Genomic DNA, 23,320 nt, shown 5'->3' with positions numbered 1-23,320 from the left:
TGCAGGGCCGGGAGCTGGACTTTTATGACCCCTGCGGGTCCCTTCCAGGGATAATCTGTGGTCTTCTGTGAATCTTCCAGACACAGCAGCAGCTGCTGAGCGTGCAGGACAGTGCCGTACCATGTGTTGGGCTGCTTAGAGCTGCAAAATCAATCCAGGGATACAACACCTCTCCTATGAGGAAAGGCTGAGAGAGCTGAGCCTGTTCAGGCTCGAGATGACTGACAGGGGACCTTTTAAATGCCAAGTATTTGAAGGGAGGGTCAAAAGGATGGAGCCAGGCTCTTCTCGGCGGTGCCAAGGAGTAAGATGTGCAGGAAGCGCCACCTGAACATGAGGAAGAACCTTACTCTGTGGGCGACCAGCAGCCCAGACAGGGTGTGGCGCCTTCCTCACTGCAGATATTCAAGAACCGTCTGGATGCCATCCTGTGGCACATGCTTGAGCAGAGAGGCTGCAGCAGACGGCGGCCCCTGACCCGCCCTGAGGCTCTGAGGCTCCGTGGCTCTACGCCACCGCCGCCTCCCCCTCACCGCCCGGGCGGCCCCCGGGCAGCCCCGAGCCGGAGCGGGGCAGGGAGGGGGCGGAGCGAAGGGCCGAGGCCCCGCCCACCGGCGCGAGCAGGAAACTCCCGCCGTTGCCTTACAAGGGCAGGCGCGCGGCTCCCCCCGCCCCTCGCCCGTGGAATGTGGTGACCGCACCGCGCCGCACCAACGCGTCTCCGGAGGAGGGGGGAGGACACACACACACAGGGTGGAGGGGCTGAGCTCGTGGCTCTGGCTTTCTCCTTCAAGGAAGGCAGACTCCAGGGATGGAACGTGAATCGCGCGGGCCCCTGCGGGTCCTCTCCCCGACACGGCTCGTGGCGCCCGGCCGCCGAAGCGATGAGCCAAGCCGCCACCTCCCCCTGCTGCGCGGATGGTCTCGCCCACAGCTTCCTTCCTGCCCGGCGGGGCGGCGGCCGCTCCGCTCTCCGGAAGTGTCGCTGCGGCCGCTCCCCGCCGGTGCCGCGTCCCGCCGCCAGGTGAGTCGGGGGCTCCGCCCGCTGCCCGCGGGGCTGGGGCGGCCGCCGGTGAGGGGTGGGGCGGTGCCGGGCCGGGGGTCGCTTGCGGAGCCGGGGTCACTTGCGGCGTCGCTCCCCGCAGCTCCCCTCGGGCCTCGGCGCGGTGCTGCTGCTCTGACGGGGATCCGCCCTGCGGGGAGAGACCCCGGCTCCGGGCCCGCGACCCCGGCCTGTGAGCCCGGCAGGGCGCGACGCCGCGGGGACGGGCTCCCTGTGCATCATTTCAGGGAGCTGGTGTAAAAAGGTGTTTCTGTCCCTGTCGGAAGGGCTCGGCTGCCTCCCGGCCTCTGCGGGTGTTTCCTCGGCGGTGCCGGAGCGCGGGAGGGGCAGGGCTGCGAGCTGCTGCGGGTGGGGCCGTGGGCCTGGGTCTGTCCCTGCCTGCCCACGTTTTGGAATAGCCAGAGCCGCACCGGGGACTGCGTGCCGTGGTTCCCCGGCTCTCAGAGCCCATTGGGTTAGAAAAGACCTCCGGGATAATGGGGTCCCGCCTGTGACCGACCACCATGGGAACCATGGGGCCATGGCGCTGAGTGCCACGTCCTGTCTTCACTTGAACACCTCCAGGGACGGTGACTCCACCACCTCCCTGGACAGCCCATTCCAGTGTCTAATCACCCTTTCTGTGAAGGTCTTCCTAATGTCCAGCCTAAACCTAGCACAGTTTCACTGTCCTCTCATCCTTTTGCTTACTGACTGGGAGAAGAGGCCGATCCCCCTCTGGCTACACCCTACTTTCAGGTGGTTGTAGAGAGTGATCAGGTCACCCCTGAGCCTTGTTTTCTCTTTTGCAGACAGGCTGTGTTGATTCACTGGCGCTGGATTTTGAGGCAAGTGTGACTCCTGTACAAGGGTTTTGGGAAACTTATTAGTGAGAAATGTGTTAAAGTGGCTTTTAAGACTGGGTGGGACAGCGTAGGGTTTGGGTTTTGCTAGTTTGCTTTCATAAAGTGTAATCTGCTCTTTATTGAGCCTTGACACAGATCTGCTGGAGAACACCTTGCTCTTATCTCTTCCTGTTGCCACCCACATTGTGATGGATGTCTGACTGTATCTGATGCTGCAGTTGAGTACATGGACAGAACTTGGCATTTAGCTTTGAGGTTAACTTTTGGGTTTCATGTTCTCTCTTAGTTCATGTAGAGACTTTCTTGGCTATGGGTTTAGGCATTTATTGTGTGGTGGTAGTTTGGTTTTTTTTCAGTAGTAGATTTTGCAGTTATTATAATAGTCACAATTTTGAAACATGGGAGTGTTTTCTGAAGCATAACTTTTGGTCACTACCTCTGAGCAGATCCATCTTGCACTACTGTTAGTGGGCTGTAAGTTTTCCTAGCTTACCGCATGGCACAAAATTTTTAGTTGCTTGGGTTTTGTTTTTTTTTCTCCAAGGGTTTATCACTTTCCCAGAGGAAGGGACCACAAGATGACTCTCTGTGCTGTGGTTTGATATCCACTGTGGCTGAACAAATGGCAGTACAGGCAGCAGAAAGCAGCACAGTGCTGCTACTACTTATTTTTTGGTTTTTTAGTGTGTAAAAATCTTCCTAAAGAAAGCTGCATTTTCAGAAATACCTTATGATGTGTCTCACAGGTTATGTCTACATTTGAAGTGTTTTGGACTGTGTCCAAAGCAGGGCCCAGACTATTCAGTGCAGCATAGCATAGTATTAAACAACAGGGACTAAACCTGCATGTCATGACTTGCACTATCTAATGTGAAGTATTCCCACTTTTTATCTACTGAAATTCTGTTTACAGCCTATACTAACCCTATTTCAATTGCAAAAGTGTTGGCTTAGGTGTGGGTCTTTTCATTGGATAACACAAAGTGCAAACACTTCTGGAACTTTTAAATCATAAACTGATCTCTTTGGGTAACTGGATTGATGCCTTTGGTTTTCTGGAATGTTCCAAAATGTACCACCCTGTTTTCTACGAGACATTCCCAGAGCTGAGTCCAGTGTTTCAGGCATAGCTGCGGCACTGCAGTCCTGTGAGATCTGATGTTTCTCTGTAGCTAGGCTGACAGCTCTTTTGGACTGGAGGAGTTCCCAAGTCTGGTTCAGAGAAACTTAGAAAATAGTAATGCAAGCAGTGGCACTTTTTTAGTTTTTTCTAGTAAAATATACTCTGATAGGTCAATCTTCTCAACAGAAATAAAAAGAATGTGCTGACAGCCTGCTTTTGTTACCTCCTCTTGCTTAGGATTGAATTGTAGGTGAGAGAATTGCAGGTAGTGGCTTGCTGGGAGCACTGCCTTTGCAGCACTTAGGCCTCTTCACTGATCCTAGAATTACAAGCCAGACACATTTAGGTGATAAAAAGGGATTACCTTTATAAGGATCCTTATGGTACACAACATGCGGGATGAAAAAGTGCTTAAGGTGCATACTGTAACAAGTGGATGCAATTTTATATGTTCAGCAAGTTAGCATAACTGACAACAATTCCCAATTAGAGACAGAGGTGATAATTAGCCCCTGGTTCTCCCCTTTTCTGAACACCCCCCTCACCTTTAGATAGGAACTAAACTTTGTTTATGAAAAAGTTAGGAAGCTGTTTTGATCTGGAGTCCCAAAGAATGTAACCTTGACCCCCAGGCCTTAGAGCTGCTGGGGAATGTATTTTGTCTTTCTAATAGAGTAGGTAAAGTGCTAGCAATGAATACAGTAATAGGCTACAGAGCTGCAAATATATATCTAAAGAATATGGAGATATATAAAAGTAAAAAGGCAATAATCAATTTGGTCGGCATCAGCACAGACAGAGTAAACCTTTTTGTTTACTTTGGATGTGCCATATCCTGTAAACTGCATTATTTCAGAGAAGAGTAATTAAAAGATACTGTTTGGCTCTATTTTGAGTAGTGGAACTTCTAATCAATAACCCATAGTTAAATGAGAACTTGCCTGAGGGTTTTGCAGCGGTAAGAAAACTACCCAAGTTATGCACAACCCTTGGCTGCAGCTTGACAGCAAACTACCTTTGTTGTCAGCTGTGTACGTAAGTATCTGGGAGTCAAGAGTTTGCGTTTATTTGTTGCAGTGTTGTGGAGGCCAGACATCTCGGGTAGCTCGTGGTTAGTGAGTGCAGCGGAGAGAACGTCTGCCTTGCTGAGCGATGCGCAGTTGCATTTCAGGAGCTATTTTTAGTTCTGGACATAATGGTTTGTTTTGTACGTCAGAAGAACGTTGTGGATGCATGCAGGATTTAAAAGTGTGGAATTAGCAGGGGACATCAGTAGCTGTCTGTGTGGACAGACTGAGAAGGACGTAACCATGGAATTTCCTTTTATGCTCCAGGTGCTTGGTACACCCTGTCAGGTATCTAATACAAAGCAAGGTAAAATGTCTTTCCTTTTAGTTAAAAAAAAATACAAAAAGAACTGCTTTTTGCCTGCCTATTGGGTTGATTGTATAAGGGAATTACTTTGCTTAATTTTGCTCCTTTTTTTTTTTAAGGATAAATCCCAGTTAGTCACTTCAGTCTTGCTTTTCAGGAGTCTAACAGAAAATACTCTATCTTTGAGAAAACTATCTGAGAAACAGTTAGAACTGTGCTATGACTCCAAATAGCATTGCTTTTCTGACCAGATAATTTGTTTCTAAGTTATAAAATTAAATTAGTGTAAATTTCAAACTATTGATATTCTTGCAATTACAGGTGAAGCTTACATTTTTCTTCTTTCAGGAGAAACTTGCTACAGGTGTTTTCTGTAAAATTTAGAGTCAAGGATGGAAGGAATCTGGTTTACATAAACTTTGTTTGAGTGTTATTAAGGATTTTAGCAGTATGGACTACACTTCAGTTTAGCTAATGCAAGCAGAGGTTATGAGACTTTTGGAAGCAACATTATAAAGAGTCTAACTTCTGATCCAAAAGTTAAATCTTGAGGACTCTGTGTTTGCCTTTCAGTGAATGACTCAGCTTTTCCAGTTTGTGCTGCCATACATTTAGTTGGAACACTGCATGTATCTTCCCAGATAAACTTAACTGGGAACTTCAGTTAACTTAAAAGCCTCACTTCTACCCTGAATGTACTAGTGTTATAATATATAATAATCTACCATGTTTATTTCTTCATTTGACAGCTTCAAGGGAAACAATGGCATTAGTATACCTGTGGTATATAAAAATTTATAAAAACATATTAATGTTTCTAAGCTTAAAATAAACAGTCTTCACTTTTTGTAGCTATTGTACCTTTAATTAATTTTTAAAAGAGTGTGCTGGCATTTGCATGTGTTGTGTAGTAGTTCCACTGTGTAAGGGAATAGCACTGTAGAGTGCTTTTGAACCAAGTCGGTGCTCTCTCTCTCAGTGGCAGCTAGTCTAACAAAATGCTATTCAGAGCCTAAAATACTTTTTTCCCTTCCAAAATGTTTGTTTACTATACTATCTGACCTATTTAACCACTGTGCTAGTTTAGCAGCACATATCCTTCTACGTCAACAGTGCCTCCCAAATTCCTGAATATGTAGTTGACTTAATTTGTGGAAGATGCAGGTGGAGTATTGAATCAGCAATACAAGCATTCTGTGAGTTTAAGAACTGTGATTTGATTTGGGCTTTTTGATGTAGCCTGCTATTGGCCTACAGTGCTGGTCCCTCAGTCCTCAAAGGCTTTATGCTTTCACAGCAAGTGAAGTCTGAAGGAAAATGGAGCAGGAGATACTGAAATAAATGTGTACTTCAGGGTATATGCCGATAACCTGAAACCTGATGTCCCTCTACCCCAGGGACTTGCAATGTGATTTAATAAGGCTAAATCTTGGATATATTTCTGTCTCCTTAGAACCAACAGCCACCATGTCTAGCAAAAGAGCAAAGACAAAGACCACCAAGAAGCGCCCTCAGCGCGCCACTTCCAATGTATTTGCGATGTTCGATCAGTCGCAGATCCAGGAGTTCAAGGAGGCCTTCAACATGATCGACCAGAACAGGGATGGCTTCATTGACAAAGAGGACCTGCACGACATGCTCGCCTCCCTTGGTAATAATGTCCCTTTTTTCTGGTCATGCTTGCCAGGCAAATTTGTGCTGCAAAAATCAAAATACTGAATTTGGGGTATGAGAGGTGTGGTGTCTCAGTCTGTGTTACACTCAGTTTGTGTTAACACTCGCTTTGTATTGACATTACTGTTTCATTTTGAGAGCTAAACTGAATATGAATCCCTTTATTTGTAGGAAAGAATCCAACAGATGAATACCTGGATGCCATGATGAATGAGGCTCCAGGCCCCATCAACTTCACCATGTTCCTCACCATGTTTGGTGAGAAGTTAAATGGCACTGACCCAGAGGATGTAATCAGGAATGCTTTTGCTTGCTTTGATGAAGAAGCAACAGGTATGTGGGTGAAACAACAGTGTACATGTATTACTTCTACTTAGTTCTGTAACAACAAACACTTGTGTTCATAGAAGCAGTGATCAGTTTTTTAACTCTGAAAATTTTTAATTTCTGCAAACTGAAAATCATGACTGTATAGTAATGTGCTAAATTTGCCTTTTTAGTCTCTGTAAAAAGTTTAAATTTCTGGCAGTTTTTTCTGTTCAAGACTGGAGAAGGTATAAAAGTTGTTGATCAGGAACCAGGGTCTTAATTTCTTCCTAACTTAAAATTCACCTTTGGGGCTGCTTTTATGAGGGGAATCACAGTTTTCAAAGCTGTTGTGCTTTTATGAAGAACTCTTCTGTCAGCAACTTGTATCCACCTTCCCTCTGTGCACTAAAAGGAGAAGAAAATGCATGCAAGAAAATTCTTGTGTGACTCCCAGGAGTGATAATAAAAGCAATCACAAGTTAGACAAGCCTAGTTATTTAATAAACCACACCATAAAATTTATTCTTTGCACCCAGTCTAGTAAATCTTAGTTTTACCAGTGATGTAAGAACAATTTGAAATGTTGTAAATTTTCCCATGTTTCATACATTTGTTGAATGTTAATAGTCAAGTTCCATGATGTTTTTTTGGTGGTTTTCAACAGGAATGCTCAAGGTAAACTGATCCCCTTCGTGATTTTTAAAATACTGAGCTAGAAGATTCTTGGTACTATTGGGAGTGTAGCCCTGCTATTGGGAAGAATGTCCAATATTTTATATTCTATGGAACAAAACAGGCAAAGCATATTATGATCTTTATTTGAAGTAGTGGGACCATTCAAACTCATTTCAAATGCCTGATTTGGTTGAATCCTTGTAGTCGTTTGGCAATTTTAGTAATAGGGTTTAATGGCATTGTTTTCATTTGGCAGACGAAGACTTGTAGGTATCTTTAATTGAGGGAAAGAATTCAAACAGATAAATTATCACCCATGTATTAGCAGATAAATGTAAAAACTCCTCTTCTGTCCTCCTACACTGTGCTCCAGGGTTCATCCAAGAAGACTACCTGCGGGAGCTGCTGACCACGATGGGAGACAGGTTCACGGATGAGGAGGTGGATGAGCTGTACAGAGAGGCCCCCATCGACAAAAAGGGCAATTTCAACTACATCGAATTCACGCGCATCCTCAAACACGGAGCAAAAGACAAGGATGACTGAGCAAGTCCCTGGATACCTGCACATTATTTCTACATTCATGTTTCTTGATAATGGTTTCTTTCTGATAGAACTTGTTGCATGCATTTAGCTCAAAAGCTTTTGTCTTTTTCAATATATTTATCTATTCCAGGCCATTTAGGCATATTTGCACCTGTAATCAGACTGGAAGCAGGAAAAATATTTTGAGGGAAAAGCTACAGGAAAATTATTCCCTGGAGTTGATAGTCCAGGCAAATAATCTCAATATTTCTGGTTTTGCTGGATTTTTACATTTTTGTAATAAATGACATTTTGAAATAAAGATTGCTGTATAGATAAAATACCTCAAAATCTTTTGTGAAGAATGACATTTCTATTACACATTTACAAATGCAGGTGTGTTCGTTGTATTTTTCTTGCAGTTGCAAGTCAAGCTGGAAAACTCATTTTCATGCTGTTTTGTTTAGTGTCACAGAGTTCTGAAATGCTCCTAGCAGCATCCACTGGTATCTTTAAAAATGCAGCTGCAGAAGTCTTTCATCTCAGGTTTTTGAAGTGGGATCTGACTACTGTGTAAGTAGTTAAGGAAATAAATGTTTCGGGAAGACTTAAAATTGCCGTATGGCCAGCAGAGAACATCTGATTCTTAACCAGATACCATGCCAAGCTTTTGCTTCCTTTTAATATGGATGGGTTTTCTAGCAGTACTTTCATGTCAAAGTGCGCATTTTCTTTGCTAAGTAAGGGGGAATTAGGCATATTTTTTTCCTTCTGCTGAAGGAAGCTTGTGCAAAGGAGTCTATGCTGGCACTAATTAAGAACAGTAAATGGCCAGAAAACTTACACAAAGCTTTATTTTTCTACAGCCAGTTCATTTGCATGTGAGAATGTGAGCCAAGTCATTCTGAGAATTAACCTGGTAAAACCCTATAGGTGCTGAAGTTGCTCTCTCTTTCTAAAATAACATACATATTCCTGAGATAGATTGGCAAGATGGCTTTTAACCAAGCACAGTCAGTCATTCAGAACTGGTTGTGCCGATGTTGTTGCCTCAAACATAAAGAAAAGAGGAGGGTTGTTCTGTTAGTTCTAGTATGACCATGCTCTTCTGCGTGCCTCATACTCTTTCCTACTGCAAGTTAGAAAGCGGGAGGAGAATTTTCTTTGCCTATGAATTTATCAATTAAAACAATGACTTCTTATCCAGAGAGCTTGCCCTCAGCTATATCACACGACTTAAGACCCCAAGGAGTAGGAATTCAGCACAAGGGATTGTAAAGGCTCCGACAGCTTATCCTGTAAGGTGGGTTTGTCTCATTTTGTGTGTGATAGCATGAAGGCTTGGTGATTTAATCTTGCTTGTGTACCCATATGGCAACTCTGGAAGATATTCTGGCTTCGGGTTTGTAAATAACTTGACAAAGTATACTCAGTTGGTGTACTTGGACTTTTTTTTTTTTTTTAATTTTTTTTTTTTTTTATTCCAGGGTGGGGTTTTTTTCACTTACGGGCTTACTTAAATTTGAGTTTTCAACCATTCTTTCCCTTTTTGTGTTTTATCTGCTAACAAACTTGGCCTCAGTTTTTCTCTTACCCACATTATGTTCTACACTACTTTAGGTTGCTGCAGCTGCTGCTTTTTTTGAAATTTTGCTTTTTAACTATCTTGGTGCTCTTCAGTAATGGCTGCTGAGTTATTTCTCCATGTGCACCTGCAAGGTTCTAGGAAGTTGTTTACAAGTATGCATGGAAGTTTTCACCAGCAGTGCCCTTATGACAAGGGCAGGAGAGTGGAAATATAGGAAACTGTCTTGTTGAAATGTTGCTATGTAACATTAGGCTGGAGAACAAGTTATGCTGTCACTTCTTTAGACTGATCTTGTCACCTCTGTGCAATTCAGTACTGTGTGCATACATGTCTGCTTGAAGGACAGATGTAATAGAGTGATTATTTTTTTCCCTTTGAGTGTCTAAATGGCATTAAGATTCAGAGAGCAGTTTACTTTGGTTAGGAACCCTGGATCGCATAACCCTTCTTTTCCTGATCCTGTTTTCTTTGTAAATGTTAGGTGCAGGTATGTTACACTGAGTAAGCTACAGGTGTGCCAGCTTCCTTTCTTGCTGGAAGTAGTGATTTTTAAAATCGTAAATATGAGCTACATAAAAGAGAACCTGGTATCCTCCTTGAGAGAAAATTGTCCACTTCAAAAATATTCTGTACTGCTGCTCTTGCTTTCTGAACAGCCAGCTGAAATGTGTGGTGTAGCTGTTTTGTTCCTTGGATGCTCCCTCTGAGTAGAGGGTGAGACAGAAGTGTGCAGAGGTAGAGATACCTACTCAGGAAGATGTGTTACTGAGAAAGAATATCCAAGGGTGTGTGAGTATAATGGCAACCTTCCAAGTTCCAGTTTCCCTGTTTTTTTATATTGTAGGAGACCAGTTAACCTGCAAGTGGGCACAATCCCCTCAGTTGCTGAGAGGCTGCAAGGCCAACAGCCCCAGCCAAGAGACCATATAAGAGCATCAGATGCGTTTTGTAGCTAGGCAGGGAGGAATGTGACAGCTGATGTTGCATGCCGAGGGCTGTGGGGATGTGTCATCAATAATTCACTTCCAAAAATAAAAATAACTTTGGTCACTGAAACAGCTTAAAATTCTGATGACTTAGCCTTAGCATTTTGCAGCCAAAATATTGGAACCTAATCTTTTCTCCCTCGGGGTTCATATATAACAGTCTCCAAGCTCCACACCAAATTAAGTTTATGATTAAAAACTATTTTCATAGGCTCATGCACACATTTAATACATTTATAGTGATCTATAGTGACCTATAATGCCCTGTGAAGCACTACTGAAAAGCAGTGTTTTATTTTACATGGCCCACTTACTCTGTTCTAAGGCTACAAACACAGAGGTCAAAATGAAGCCCAAGAGCTACTGAGGCTGCATGAGAAACCTCCAAAGAGGACCATGTTTGTGTCGAGTGCTGCTGGGGATGTTTGCCTGCTGCCTTTTCATCCCTACTCAGTTGCTGGAGATAAAGGTAATGTGCGATATTTTACACTTGTTTCTGCTCTTCATTTAAGCAAATAAACCCATCCTTATGGCACAGTGATCAGATGACTGAAGCATTTCACAACATGAAGGCAGCTTGCTACACTAGCTCAGCAGCTAGGGGTGGTCACAGGGGTGGTATCCCTATGCTCCAGAGCAAGGATCTGTTTCACCGCTGACCTAAGGACTATCTTTGGATCGCTTGTTTCTAGGATCCCTGTGGTATCTGGAGGAATGACTGCAGCACAGCGGCCCCATCCTGGCACAGGGCATCAGTGACAGCGTGCCTTTGTGTCCTGACACCTGCATTCGATCCAAAAGCTGGGAAAATATCTGAAATCTTGTCATCACATATTTCTCGTGGCCTTTTCTAGTCTGGAGTGTTACTAACCTACTATTTGGGATGTTCCTGGGGAATTTCAAACAACAACAAATGCAAAGATATTCCAACAATGTAAGTCCAAATAACGGGTGACTAACAAAGTATAGTCAGGAACATTTCAAATATCAGCAGTTAATCCTCTCTTGGTATTGCTTATGCATCCATGCTCCTATTTTGGCTTCTTACTTAATTTTGCAAAACCCTACTGTCATTTTTAGATAACTTTCTCCTTTGGAAAAATGATTTAAGATTACAGTACCTCCGAAACAGTACTGCAGAAACTAGGAACAATACAAAGGGAAAAAGAACTCAATAAATGCCTCTTAAAATGCATCTTAAAATTAAGTTACCATGAAATATTAAAAAGTATTACTCGGGGCAGGGGGAACCCTCCACCTTCCACACAGCTGTTGGGTTTTATTTTTGTGCTCTGAGCAGCAACTCCACAGAGATCACTGTTTTCCCAAACTTTTGATATACTAGATAGAAAACTTCCCATCTTAAATAAAAAAGAAAAATATGGTAGTACATGGCTGCTTTTCCTACTTTTCTCTGCAGCCCATGGGTAAAAACACTGCCAAAGAATGTTTTCATACCAGAAGTGTGATATTGCCTAGAGGCCATACATAGCAGGCCCTGCATCACAGGACTTAAGGGGTCAGGCAGTTTGTATGAATGTAATAAATCTGAGGGAAGATGTTTAAATGTTTCTCAGCAGAACCCACTTAACAGGAAGGTGAGAAATCAAACTGCCACTATCTGCTCCTTTAGGCACCCATATTTACTGTTCTTGTAAATTGCTTTGTTTTGCAAGGCTTCATTTAATTTTTAATCCTCACTTTGACTATTTTAGGGTATCACTGAGTACAACCTCACTAAATACTGAAATAGGCTTTGGTTTGTTTTTTAACTACGAATAGTCCTTGGGAGTTAAAAGACAGCATTTCACAATAATTTCCAGCCTGTGCCAGGCATACTCAAGCGAGTGGGTGTAAATTGAGGCCTGTAAGACTTGTCTTAATATGTGCTAAAATAGAGCTGGCATCAGTCATGGGTTACTTGAACCTTGACTTAGCCTTGTATTTAACAAGCACTGGGGGTTTTCCCTCTTTTGAATTCTTCCTCAACTGTAAGCTAACCATCTCTAACACAAAAGGTAGTGGCAAGATATTCTCACCCCATAAGAAGCACGCTGATTTTGAAATTGCTCCACCAGCCAACCAAACTTGCACAAACTTTCTTATCAGGCACCAACTGATAAGAAAACTGATAACAGCTTACTTCTCATGTGAAACACCTGACTAAAAAGGCTGCTTCTTGTTTTCTGTGTGTGTTTTAAAAGACTATTTTAGACCTATGGCCAAGCATTGAGCACATTTTATTTTCTTCCATATTTGTACATACACAGTGTCAGACAGATACAAACTCTAACACACAGGGAGAGACCACATATGCACATCCTTAGGTTTAGCAGAATTAATTACATTTGTTTTGAAGATGGGGGGCCTTCAGCTCTCCTTACTAAGAATGCCTAATGCTTATTTTTGCATTTCAGTTCTCCACTTTATGGAATCGCAGTGTCTGGCAACACTCCTCATTAAAACTTGTGCAAGAGCTGAAAACCCCACGAAGACTTGGTTAGAATTGTTGCAACTTACCAGCTAGGATAAAAAACAAGGGATGGACATACAGCACAAGAGGCAGAACAGTAACTTTGATCATAAAGAATAAGGAACAAAAACCCAGCCAAAATCAACAGCCCAAGAGCCAAAGATGTACTTTTTCGGGCTTTTTTGTACAATGTTTAGTTGGTGCTTTTAATTTGTGTTCTTTAGGTATGAAGGACTTGGGATCTGGGAATGCAAGGAGTACCATGTCTGCTGAGTAAAGGTCCTCCATACTCTGTCCAACACATGTCAGTGCCCATTCATTTAGTCACATGAGATGCAGTTTTAAATAAATATATTAAAGTTTGTTTCCTCCTGTTTACAACATTTAATAGACTGACTGCATTTTGGTTTTGTTCCATTAAATATCTCTGCTTTATCCTTTGACCTGCTATATCATTGTTATACCATGCTCTAGAGAACTCATGTTCTTGTCTCTTCCTCAGCCATATACACCGGAAGTTCCTAGAAAGTCAAAACTGTGCTATTTTTAATTTTCAGTATGGAGAAAGAATATGTGTTTCTTCTACAGGCTCCACTACATTTTCTGAGAGCCTTTATTTTTCATGCTTCAGCATTTATCATGTGGCAGGGACCACCCGGGAAAGTAGTAACCATATTTATTCATGAGGTCATTGAATGAAAACAGGGAATAACCTGCAGTCTGAGGCCCCCCAGGAGACTCAAGTGAAGACACATTTCAGAATCCCTTTCTTTAACTCATGACTTCTCAAATGTTTTCCCCTTGGATCACAGCACTGGAGTTATTTTTGGAGAAATTCCAGAAAACTTTGGGATGCTTTCAGCATCTCAGAAAGAGTGACTGTCACTCTGACTGATACTGCACTGTCCTTGGTATAGCTAGACAAGAGGCAGCAGATGCCAGCTGGAATCAGGGATGAAGGGATGGAAAGGCAGAGGGATGAGCCAAAATACCAGGTGAAACAACTGGCAGACAAAATACTTTTGTTAAATGATAGTTTAGACCTAGAACTTAGATGGATATATTTAATTTTGACTCTGCTCTCAATTCTTAATCTCTGTAATTAACATTTGTTGAACAGTGATAATATGCTCAGAAAAAAAAAATCTCCTAACTGCAAAACCTTCCACTCAATTTTCAAACAATTTTAATTCTTAGTGTGGAAATCATACATCTGCTTTTTCACCTAGTCTCTCTTTTCAGTCCCTTTTGTTTCTTATGCACATCCTCAGTCTTACTTGTAAGGATGACCAAGGGTGTGGAATGGCTTCTGTACTAGAAAAATTACCTCAGTGGGACTCTCTGCTACAGGTGATACAGGAACACTTGAGAGCTTTCTAGAAGCAAAAGTAACACAAAAGAAGTGGACACACAATTCAGCCTTAGTATTTCTTCCAAAACAAAGTCTAGAGCATAGAATAAACATTGCAATAGCTAAAGTCAAGGTTAGTAAGGTGCAGTTTTTCACGTAACAAATAGCAGCCTTGCAAGGGTTCCAAAAACACCAGCAAAGCACATTGTGGATGCTAAATTTACATCAAGTCAAGGATTACATATTAGGCAAGTTCATGAAAGAAGCTCATTGTGGATTACTCAATATCACATCTGGCTCAGGGTAGCTTACCTCGCCGTGAATGAAAATAGTAGATATTGGTAGAGCATTCTGGGAAGATATCATAGGCTACCTTGATTCTTATTCTTCCCTAAGTACCTGTATATGGCCACTGCTGCTGCCCTCCCCTGAAGAACTGGCTAAAAATACCCTGTTTGCTCTCTCTCCTCCAAAAAGAAGTACAGAGAAAGTGATTTCCTTTTTTTCAAAAGAAAGTATGATTCTAAGTTTTGGGTAAAAAAATCCAAACCAATAAAACTCTCCAGTGACCTGGTAGGGAAGACCTCATAGCAGCTATTATTTCTTGAGGGCATCCAAGAAGTCAGCAGATCCATCCCAGTGGTGCTCTGACCTGGAAATGGAAAAAGCAACGGCTGGGCTTCCCCATCCCCAGTCTCAAGACTGTTTTTTGCCCAGACTTTGCTCCCTGCCTTCCACATCCAGAATCCATTTCTCTTTGCAGCTGGGGTGCACTGGTCTAGGCAGACTTTTACAGTGAGCCAGTGCAGCCATTCCTGTAACATACATTAAATTCATAAAGAAACATCATATGACACAAACTGATTCTGCTTCATCAAGCAACCAAGTTAAAGACAAATATTTGCACTGTCACTGTAACTCAGCAAAGGTGGGGAAAGAGAACAATAGATTTGTTAGAAGTTGGAAAATACCTCTAAGTGCAACTGTTAACAGAAAGGACCAAATGAAAGGAGGGAAAAGGTTTACTGTAAATTGCTCACTGTCTGTTGCAGCCTTAAAACTTAAGTATGGAGCAGATAATTTTGAAGGTTTTTTGACAATTCAAATTTCAATGGCACCAAATCATTAGACAGAAAGGATAGGAACAACTAATTAATTTTGCTTTAAAGGTTTTTTTCTTAAACAAGACTGACATAAATGAGAAAGAAGAAGGGAATAATGAAGGAAAGAAGAAGAAAAATTAAAGAGTTAACAGCTCAGCATTTTTTAAACCATCTTTTCAGAAAGGATCATTTCTGTTCTCAAAGTTTGATGCACAGTTCTCAGGAAGCACCACACTCACAAAAAAGACCCTTACTTTTTTCCTTTTTTAACATTTATGTCAAGAATTTTAAAAAAATATCCTCCAAATATTATAAAAGGCAAAACAAAGCTTTCTTTTCCCTTCAAATTTCTTTACTGTTATGATGAGTGCTGTAATCAAGTAAAATTGAACCATTTCTAAAAGCATCACTTAGATTTACATCAAACAGAAAATGGTCTGCCTGTAAGAACTGCTTCTCATTCCACCATGATGTAACAAATTGGAGACAAAAGCTTTAAGAGACACACACTGACATGCATTTTTGCCATTAAGAACTGATCTCATACTGGGCAAATAATATTAGTGTACCTATCCCCACATCTGCACAAGTTATATGTGGTGACAGGTATCATGTAACACCCTTTTAATAGCATGAAAAATAACACAAGACAGAGTGGCATGTTTGCAGTAGTGGTTCAATTTAAAGTAACTGATGAAAGAGGTTTAAATTAAGAGATCAGATAGCTTTTGATAATTAAATTTCAACACACATTTCAGTTCTTCAACATTGTCATGAAGTATTTTATTAACTGTCTTAACATATTAATATTTCTACTCCTTTTCTTCCCACTCATACTTTGCATGTAATTATCTTGAAACTGTGCCACATCTAGTAAGCAAAGAATTTTTCACCCAAAACTTTTTCCATTAATAGACTTTCAATTTAGCAAACTTTAGTCTTAGTTTCTATTGCACTTTGAGGCAAACTTTAGAAGAGTGATATTAAAATTAACTGGGGAAGTATTATAAGCTAATTAGGCCAAATTCTCTGCCCTCATGAAATAACTTCTGATTTGAGAGGAGAGCAGGGAAAGTAAGTTTGGCCTCTTGGCAATTAAAATGTCTCCTTTCAAATTTGAGACTGCAACTTCTAGATTACACATTAGATTACATGTTAATTTCAGTAGCTCCAGTGGCTAAATGTAGTTCATTTACATTTATAAATATAATTGATAATTTCAGATAAAGCTTGCATGTCTATTTTTTCCTTTCACACAATGATCAAGGTTGGAAGAGACCTTTAAGATCATCCAGTCCAACATCAACCCAGCAGAACCATAATCCCCAAGTGCCTCATCCAGACACTTCTTGAACACTTCCAGAAATGGTGACTCCACAACCTTCCTCGGGCAAATTACTCCAGTGCCTTTCTTCCTTAAGAGTTCTTGTTTTCCAGGACACAGACTGTACACTAACAAAGTCAGCAGCAGATAGGAGGGGGACTCAAAGAATGATGTTCTGGCAGTGCAGCTTTCCCATCTGACTACTTCAGCACCTTGCTGTGCACTGAACAAGAGTTTTCTTGAAGCCCGAGCTATTTATGTGGGACTTCAGCAAGCAACATGGGAATAAGCATTCCCTTTGGAAAATTTAAAAAATGTACAAGTGGGCTGAAAGTGAACTGCTTCTGAAAGAATTTCAGACATCATCCCCCTACGCTAAAAACGCTTGTGCTCAATTTATTTGAGATCCTACATCAAATGATGAATGCAAAAATATGTATCATCCTTTTTCATTAAAAAAATAAATGCAAAAATAAATCCTCCAAGTGGCCTTACAGTCTATGGCTGCGAGAGGCATTAAGCCTCGCTCCTGCGGGAACACCCACTTAGAAGACTAAAAGATGCCATCTGGAATTCTGATCTCTCCAGCGAAAAACGAGGAAGAGTGACGGTAAGGATGACACCTCACACCGGCCGATCCGGGCAGGACGTCCCCGCGGGATGAGGAGTCTCGTTCACCTCCCGATGCGGCACCACCGTGCGAACCCGGGCACGCTCCACCTCCAGCGTGCGGAGCCTTTGTGTGTACAAAGGAAAACCCCCCCCCGGGAAGCTCCCGCTGCCGCCGAAGCCCTCCCGAGCCCCGTCCCCCCTGGCTGCCTCCATCCCTCCCCTGCAGGCGGCGCCCGGGGCCCAGCGCCGGCGGCGGCCACTTCCCCCGGGATGCTCCAACGCGGCCGAGGCGGGGGGCGCAGGGAAGAGGCCAAGGGGCCCTGCCGAGCCTGCCGCCGCCCAGGGAAGCCATTCAGTTCTCTTAGGGCTGCCATCCCTAAGGGAAACCCCCGGCTGCCGTCTCGCTGCCCTCCCGCCGCCTCTCCCGGCGCTCGTCCCCACCCGCGGCCCGGCAGGACGATGGTTTCTCCGGGAAGCGCTGGAGCATCCGCCGGCGCCGCTTCCTCCCTTCCGCGTCTGCTCCGTACCCGGTCTCCGCAGCCGCCGCTGTGAGGGGTGAGGGTCCTTTCAGGACTAACATTTCAGTTTCTTTAGGTCTTGTAAAAATGACTCTTTTCCTGGTTTATTAGTCTGTCTCTCCTTTATTCATATTTTCCGCTTCTCTTTTTCCCTTCTTGAAAATACTAGGGAAATATGTTCTGATGGGAGGAAATTAGGGTGGGTTAGAGGCACGCTAACATTAAAATGTAATGTAACATTAAAACGTAAAACTTTTTCCTTTGTAAAATCGTAACTCTGATCTTACTGCATTTACTGTATTTCTTCCTCTGCCTAGTGTTCAAAAATCGACATGTCTAGCAAAAAGGCAAAGACAAAGACCACCAAGAAGCGCCCTCAGCGCGCCACTTCCAATGTATTTGCGATGTTCGATCAGTCGCAGATCCAGGAGTTCAAGGAGGCCTTCAACATGATCGACCAGAACAGGGATGGCTTCATTGACAAAGAGGACCTGCACGACATGCTCGCCTCCCTTGGTAATAATGCCCCTTTTTTCTGGTCATGCTTGCCAGGCAAATTTGTGCTGCAAAAATCAAAATGCTGAATTTGGGATATGAGAGGTGTGGTGTCTCAGTCTGTGTTACACTCACTTTGTGTTAACACTCGCTTTGTATTGACATTACTGTTTCATTTTGAGAGCTAAACTGAATATGAATCCCTTTATTTGTAGGAAAGAATCCAACGGATGAATACCTGGATGCCATGATGAATGAGGCTCCAGGCCCCATCAACTTCACCATGTTCCTCACCATGTTTGGTGAGAAGTTAAATGGCACTGACCCAGAGGATGTAATCAGGAATGCTTTTGCTTGCTTTGATGAAGAAGCAACAGGTATGTGGGTGCAACCTGGCTGCTTGGCAGGGGTATGGCTGGGTTTTTATTTTTGTTATTTGGATTTCTGAATGGTATGGTGATTTTTGGCACCTTTATAAATTAAATGTGAGATGGTAATCCTAGATGGCATATTCTGCTAAATTACTGAGTGAGAGTAAAATCTGTCTGGCTGTTCTGTGTCAGTACTGAGCACTAGTAGGACTGTTCTTCTGTGAGGCTTTGAACAAGAGTGCTTTAAATGGAGAGTGTGTATGTTCCTCAAAGTGTACAACAACATGTATTTGCTCTAAGATGAGGAACTCAAACCAGCAATGTGTGATTTTTTTATGGTGTTAAAAGGTAATGATAGGAAATCTGTCATACAACTGAGTTTGTCCCCCCTCTGCAGTAGGTCTGAAATGCATCTAAATTCTTCAGATGTTTATTATTTTAAGACCCACTGTCCAGACTTCATAAAGTCTTACAAACCCTCTCTGGCTGAGCATTCTTTATGGCTCTGAGGACATATGTCATGCCCTCAGTTTGCTTTCAGATTGCAGGAAGGTCTGCAGTCTTAGTGGTCTAAGGATAAAAACCAGTGGGGTGTAGAAGGCAGAAATGACAGCTTGGACTCACTTGGAAAGCAAGATGAAGGGAAAGAGTAAAACATAGAACTCACTTTTACTACATTAGACTTCCAAGGTTGTGCCTGAAATATTGAAGTTAGAGTTTATGCTTTTATGATTATTCACCTAGGCTAAGATTCCTGAGAAGTGTGTAGTAACTGGGGATGAATCCATAAGGCAATTCAGTGGAATTACAGAGTATCAGTGGTTTGATATGTTGTGAACTTGTCTTCCTAGCTCACACTGAAATTATGTAATGTCTGTACTAGAAATGACACTGCATCTACACCTTTCCACACAACTGTCCACCGCAATAATTTAATCTAACTCTGCACCTTTTAAAGGATATCCTTCCGTTTCAACAGCTATTTTCAGTGTGTGTATTTTTAGCACCTTTTGGTTTTTCAAAATGTCTCGCCTTCCTGCTGAGGTGTAGGTAAACAGGCTTTCAGTTGGTAAAGCCTTTTCAAATGTTAATCGACTTCCTCCCTCTCAAGGGAAATCTCTTTACCATTTCCTAGAGAAGGAAGTTTGTTACTAGGTTAATTATTTTCTCTCCACAGGTAGTCTGACTCACTGTGCTATAAGGTTTTTTCTTTGTGCACCAAAACAAGAGCTGTGAATTACAATATAAAGAAAATGGTTGTGCTACCAGTTCTTTGGAACAGAAACTTCTGTGTCTATATAACCAATAAGTTACTAGTTTGGGCACCCATATACTGATAAGATTGATTTTAATGTCTCTCAGCTCTGTGTGGTAAATGTTTTAGTCTAGTCCTACAATGTTTTGTTGAGTTTTGATTCATAATAGTCAAAATGAAGTCTTCAAAATAGCATGTGACGTATTTGTAGAATCCATGTCATGTTAATCCTATATTAATTTTATCCTCTTACTTGGCTTCTGATCAGTTTGTTCCTTTTAAAAATGTACAAGAACATTTCCAGCTGTATCAAACTCTTTTACTTTTTTTTCTCATTTCATGGTCTCCATATGTGTGTTTGTTATGGGCCTGATTTTCTAGCTCTGTATCAGTAGAGGTCTTTTGAAAGGAAGTAATACAAATCAGATCCTATAGATGAGGATAAGGTAGTCATACTTGTTAGGTTTTACTTACATTTCCTATATTGTCAGCCTAGTTGGGTATGTTGCTTCAGCATTACTATCATGTGTAGTGCTATGGAATTGATATAAGAGTTGGATCTGTCTGCATTTTGAATATTTTTTTATCTGGTCTTTGATCCTGCATTGTCATTTGCTGTGTACTGCTTGCAATAGGCTGAATCTTAAGTTTTGCTTCATTTATTTGTTACTCGCCATCTCTGCTGAAGCTGTGTGGGAGGGACAGGAGCCCTGTTTGCTTTACAATTTGTTGCTGATATAACTTGTGGCTTATTCCTGGTCTGGCAGCCCAGTTCAGTGTTTAAACAACTACCTATTCAGACAGGAGCAATTAAGTCCTTGAGGCTAAACTTGCAGCACCAAAGGCCTTGCATTCTTTGAATACTAATCCTTATGTCATCTCTCATCACTGCTTGGTCTCTGTAGGACAGAGTCTCATCTGTTTAGCTGCCTTTTCCCCCTTCTTTATGCCCATCTCCAAAGACAGAACTCCAAGGTTTGATTGGAGTTTGATTGATGCCCATCCCAACCCGATTAGGATGGGCCTGGCTAACTGAACAGTCTCCCTGTTTCTGAAGTAGAATGCTGCTAGCCTTCTACATTTGCAGTCAGTATCCAAGGGCTGGTCTGCACTGGGATATGGTGCTGTTTTCATTAGCATATGTTGAAACACATTTTTTTTTCCCTTCCCCCAGCATATACCACCCCCATGCTAATTTGTCATGCTCATTGACTGCTTTTTGGTCCCCTGATTCCCTGTTTGGTTTTGTCTCTAATGAACTCTTAACTTATGCAACTCTCTTTCCAAAGCAGCTCTTTTTTTATCACATTCTAATTGAATCTACATTAGTTGATGTGGGTGTCTACATATGATTTCCAGCTGTTCCACAGAGTTTACTTTCTTACTCTTCTTTTTGGAACCTACTTTTACCTCGTTCTGTTACTGACATTTCTCCAACTATAGTTCAATAACCAATTTCTTTCTCAAATGAAACAACTATTGTGCTGCTAAAGGTATGACTGGTGTATATCCGCATTTAGCAGTTTCTGCTTCCTACTGTTATGCATAGTTCTTTTTTCATCTCTAAATTTTCCTGGAATTGCTTGGCAACTGGTGGTTCTGCCCATTTCTTGAAATAGAATTAGCAGAAGATACCTAGAAACTGCTCCTTTTTATATCTTCGTTAACTTCCTCAAAAATCTCCTGCTCTTTTAGCATATAAGAAGTAATACATCCTACTCTTTTTTTTTTTTACTGGGTTCTCCACCTTTAGCTCTCCACCATAAACATTCTTCCTGGCTCCTGAGCTAACTTGCTCAGTCCTGTCTGAAAGTCTCTTCTGTTATAAACTACTTCCCTGGACACTTGCCAGGAGTTCACTGTATCCACATAAACTGCCTCCAGCAACAGTGTTGTGCAGCACTGAAGAGCCAGAGTGGTTATTTAGTCCCCAGGGGAAACTAGTTTATAGAGGATGTTCAAATATATCTAATTAAGGCAAGAAAAATATAGTTCATTTAAGAGAACTGCTTGTATAATGAAGACTAGCAGTCACAGGAACTTGTTTTTCCACTTTGAGCCGTTGAAGATCAGTAGATGGAAATAAGTGTTATTATACCACAGCAGGTCAGGCCCTGTCTTCAAAAATCTGTATGAAATGTGTTAAACTTCCTTTCGCTTTCCACTCAAGGAATTTCGTTAGAATTCAGTTAAGGAAATTTGTATGATGTGCTGCACTGGTTAATTGCCTGTCTGTGTGCATGTCTGCTTTTGGAGACCCAGCTAAGAGGCCTGGCCTCCCTTTTGTGTTTCTCTCTGCATGCCTCATTCCAGGGTTCATCCAAGAAGACTACCTGCGGGAGCTGCTGACCACGATGGGAGACAGGTTCACGGATGAGGAGGTGGATGAGCTGTACAGAGAGGCCCCCATCGACAAAAAGGGCAATTTCAACTACATCGAATTCACGCGCATCCTCAAACACGGAGCGAAAGACAAGGATGACTGAGCAAGTCCCTGGATACATGCAGATAGCACCTTTGATTTTTAATATTTTTTTTTCTTCTCACTAATTTTATTTCTCAGGATCTGTTTTTTCCATTTTTTCTGGTTTCTGGGACCATTTGCATACATTTTTAGCACTGCAGCTTCTTCCTCTGTAGATCCTAAGGCTGCTCAGGCACACCTGCACCTTTGTAATAAGACTGGAAAGTGGCAGGGAGAGAGAGAACAGCTTACAGTGATAGAGGTTGAAGGACAAAGATCAGAGAGTGTGGAGGCCCAGGTAAAAATGTCAGTGCTACTCATCCTAGCTAGATTAATTTTACATTTTTTATGATAATTTTTCATATAAATCACTGTCTACTAAGTGCATAATCAAAACTTTCATGCTAGAAGTATGTTTCTCTAATGATACCTGTAAATATTTTGCAGCTGTATGCAGTCATGTTGTTACGTATTTTTGCCTTAAAAATTATGTATAAGTCACTGAAGCATACTGATGTTTGTACTTCAGCAGCTGAGTATTTCACCTGCTACTGTGAGCGTACACACGAAGAAGAAATTCCCATCCTTCAGATTTTAGTGTATTGTAAATTAATAATTTCTGTCAGAGAGTTGCACATTAAACATTTTAAATCTTATGGATGTAGTTGAGCATGTATTTTACCACCTCAGTCCCTCAATTTCTCGACATTGAGTACTATATTAATAGCACTTTTAAAAAACTTATAATGTAAATCCTAGTGGTTTTTTTTAAAACAAGATGTCGTATATGGGTAGAGTTGCTTGAGTAATGCTTCTTACCAGATCTTTGGGCTGCTGATATTAATGATATTTCATTGCAACCATTTATTTCTTATCTTTCCGATTTTTTAAAGCACAGTAGGAACAGGGCTGGATGAAGAAGAAAGGTGTGCTGTCTCTTCTTATAATTTTCTGTCTGAAAATATTATTCTTGGTTTTTAAATGAAACAATATACACTATATTTTTAAGACCTCCTGCTGTGAGTGGTGTTTTGGACGTGTGAGACTTGAGGCATTCCTTTTTGTTCCATTTCTCATAGTTGTATCCTCTATAGTTTTTGTGGTATGGAAGGCACAGCAGATTTGCTACAGTTTTCTGAAGCAATTTTGCCATAATTGGAATGCTTGTGGTCCTGCGGTTTTTATGTCTTGA

General features: G+C 41.9%; 2 protein-coding genes across 5 annotated transcripts; both read left to right on the top strand.

Annotated features, from left to right (window-relative positions):
• The first annotated feature begins 874 nt into the window (after nucleotides 1–874).
• LOC135308887 (myosin regulatory light chain 2, smooth muscle minor isoform) lies at nucleotides 875–7,939 on the top strand. Of its 4 annotated transcripts, none has more exons than XM_064434489.1 (5): nucleotides 924–1,024; nucleotides 1,855–1,890; nucleotides 5,859–6,056; nucleotides 6,251–6,412; nucleotides 7,437–7,939. In XM_064434489.1, exons 3-5 carry the CDS (start codon nucleotides 5,873–5,875, stop codon nucleotides 7,607–7,609), a joined length of 519 nt encoding a protein of 172 aa, XP_064290559.1. In that variant the 5' UTR covers nucleotides 924–1,024; nucleotides 1,855–1,890; nucleotides 5,859–5,872; the 3' UTR covers nucleotides 7,610–7,939. The 4 variants fall into 4 exon arrangements, with proteins under 4 accessions (XP_064290548.1, XP_064290559.1, XP_064290569.1 ...); XM_064434499.1 differs by having other exon boundaries at nucleotides 949–1,024; nucleotides 1,859–1,890; XM_064434478.1 differs by lacking the exon at nucleotides 1,855–1,890 and having other exon boundaries at nucleotides 875–1,024.
• Nucleotides 7,940–17,830: 9,891 nt separating this feature from the next.
• Nucleotides 17,831–22,784, top strand: LOC135308898 (myosin regulatory light chain 2, smooth muscle minor isoform-like). The gene is made up of 3 exons (XM_064434506.1): nucleotides 17,831–18,059; nucleotides 18,254–18,415; nucleotides 21,978–22,784. Exons 1-3 carry the CDS (start codon nucleotides 17,876–17,878, stop codon nucleotides 22,148–22,150), a joined length of 519 nt encoding a protein of 172 aa, XP_064290576.1. The 5' UTR covers nucleotides 17,831–17,875; the 3' UTR covers nucleotides 22,151–22,784.
• Nucleotides 22,785–23,320: the final 536 nt, after the last annotated feature.

The sequence above is a fragment of the Passer domesticus genome, chromosome 1 (genome assembly GCF_036417665.1).
Source record: "Passer domesticus isolate bPasDom1 chromosome 1, bPasDom1.hap1, whole genome shotgun sequence".
NCBI classification, from domain to species: Eukaryota; Metazoa; Chordata; class Aves; order Passeriformes; family Passeridae; genus Passer; species Passer domesticus.
Note: the sequence above shows the minus strand (reverse complement) of the source record. Positions and strands in the feature narration are given on the sequence as shown.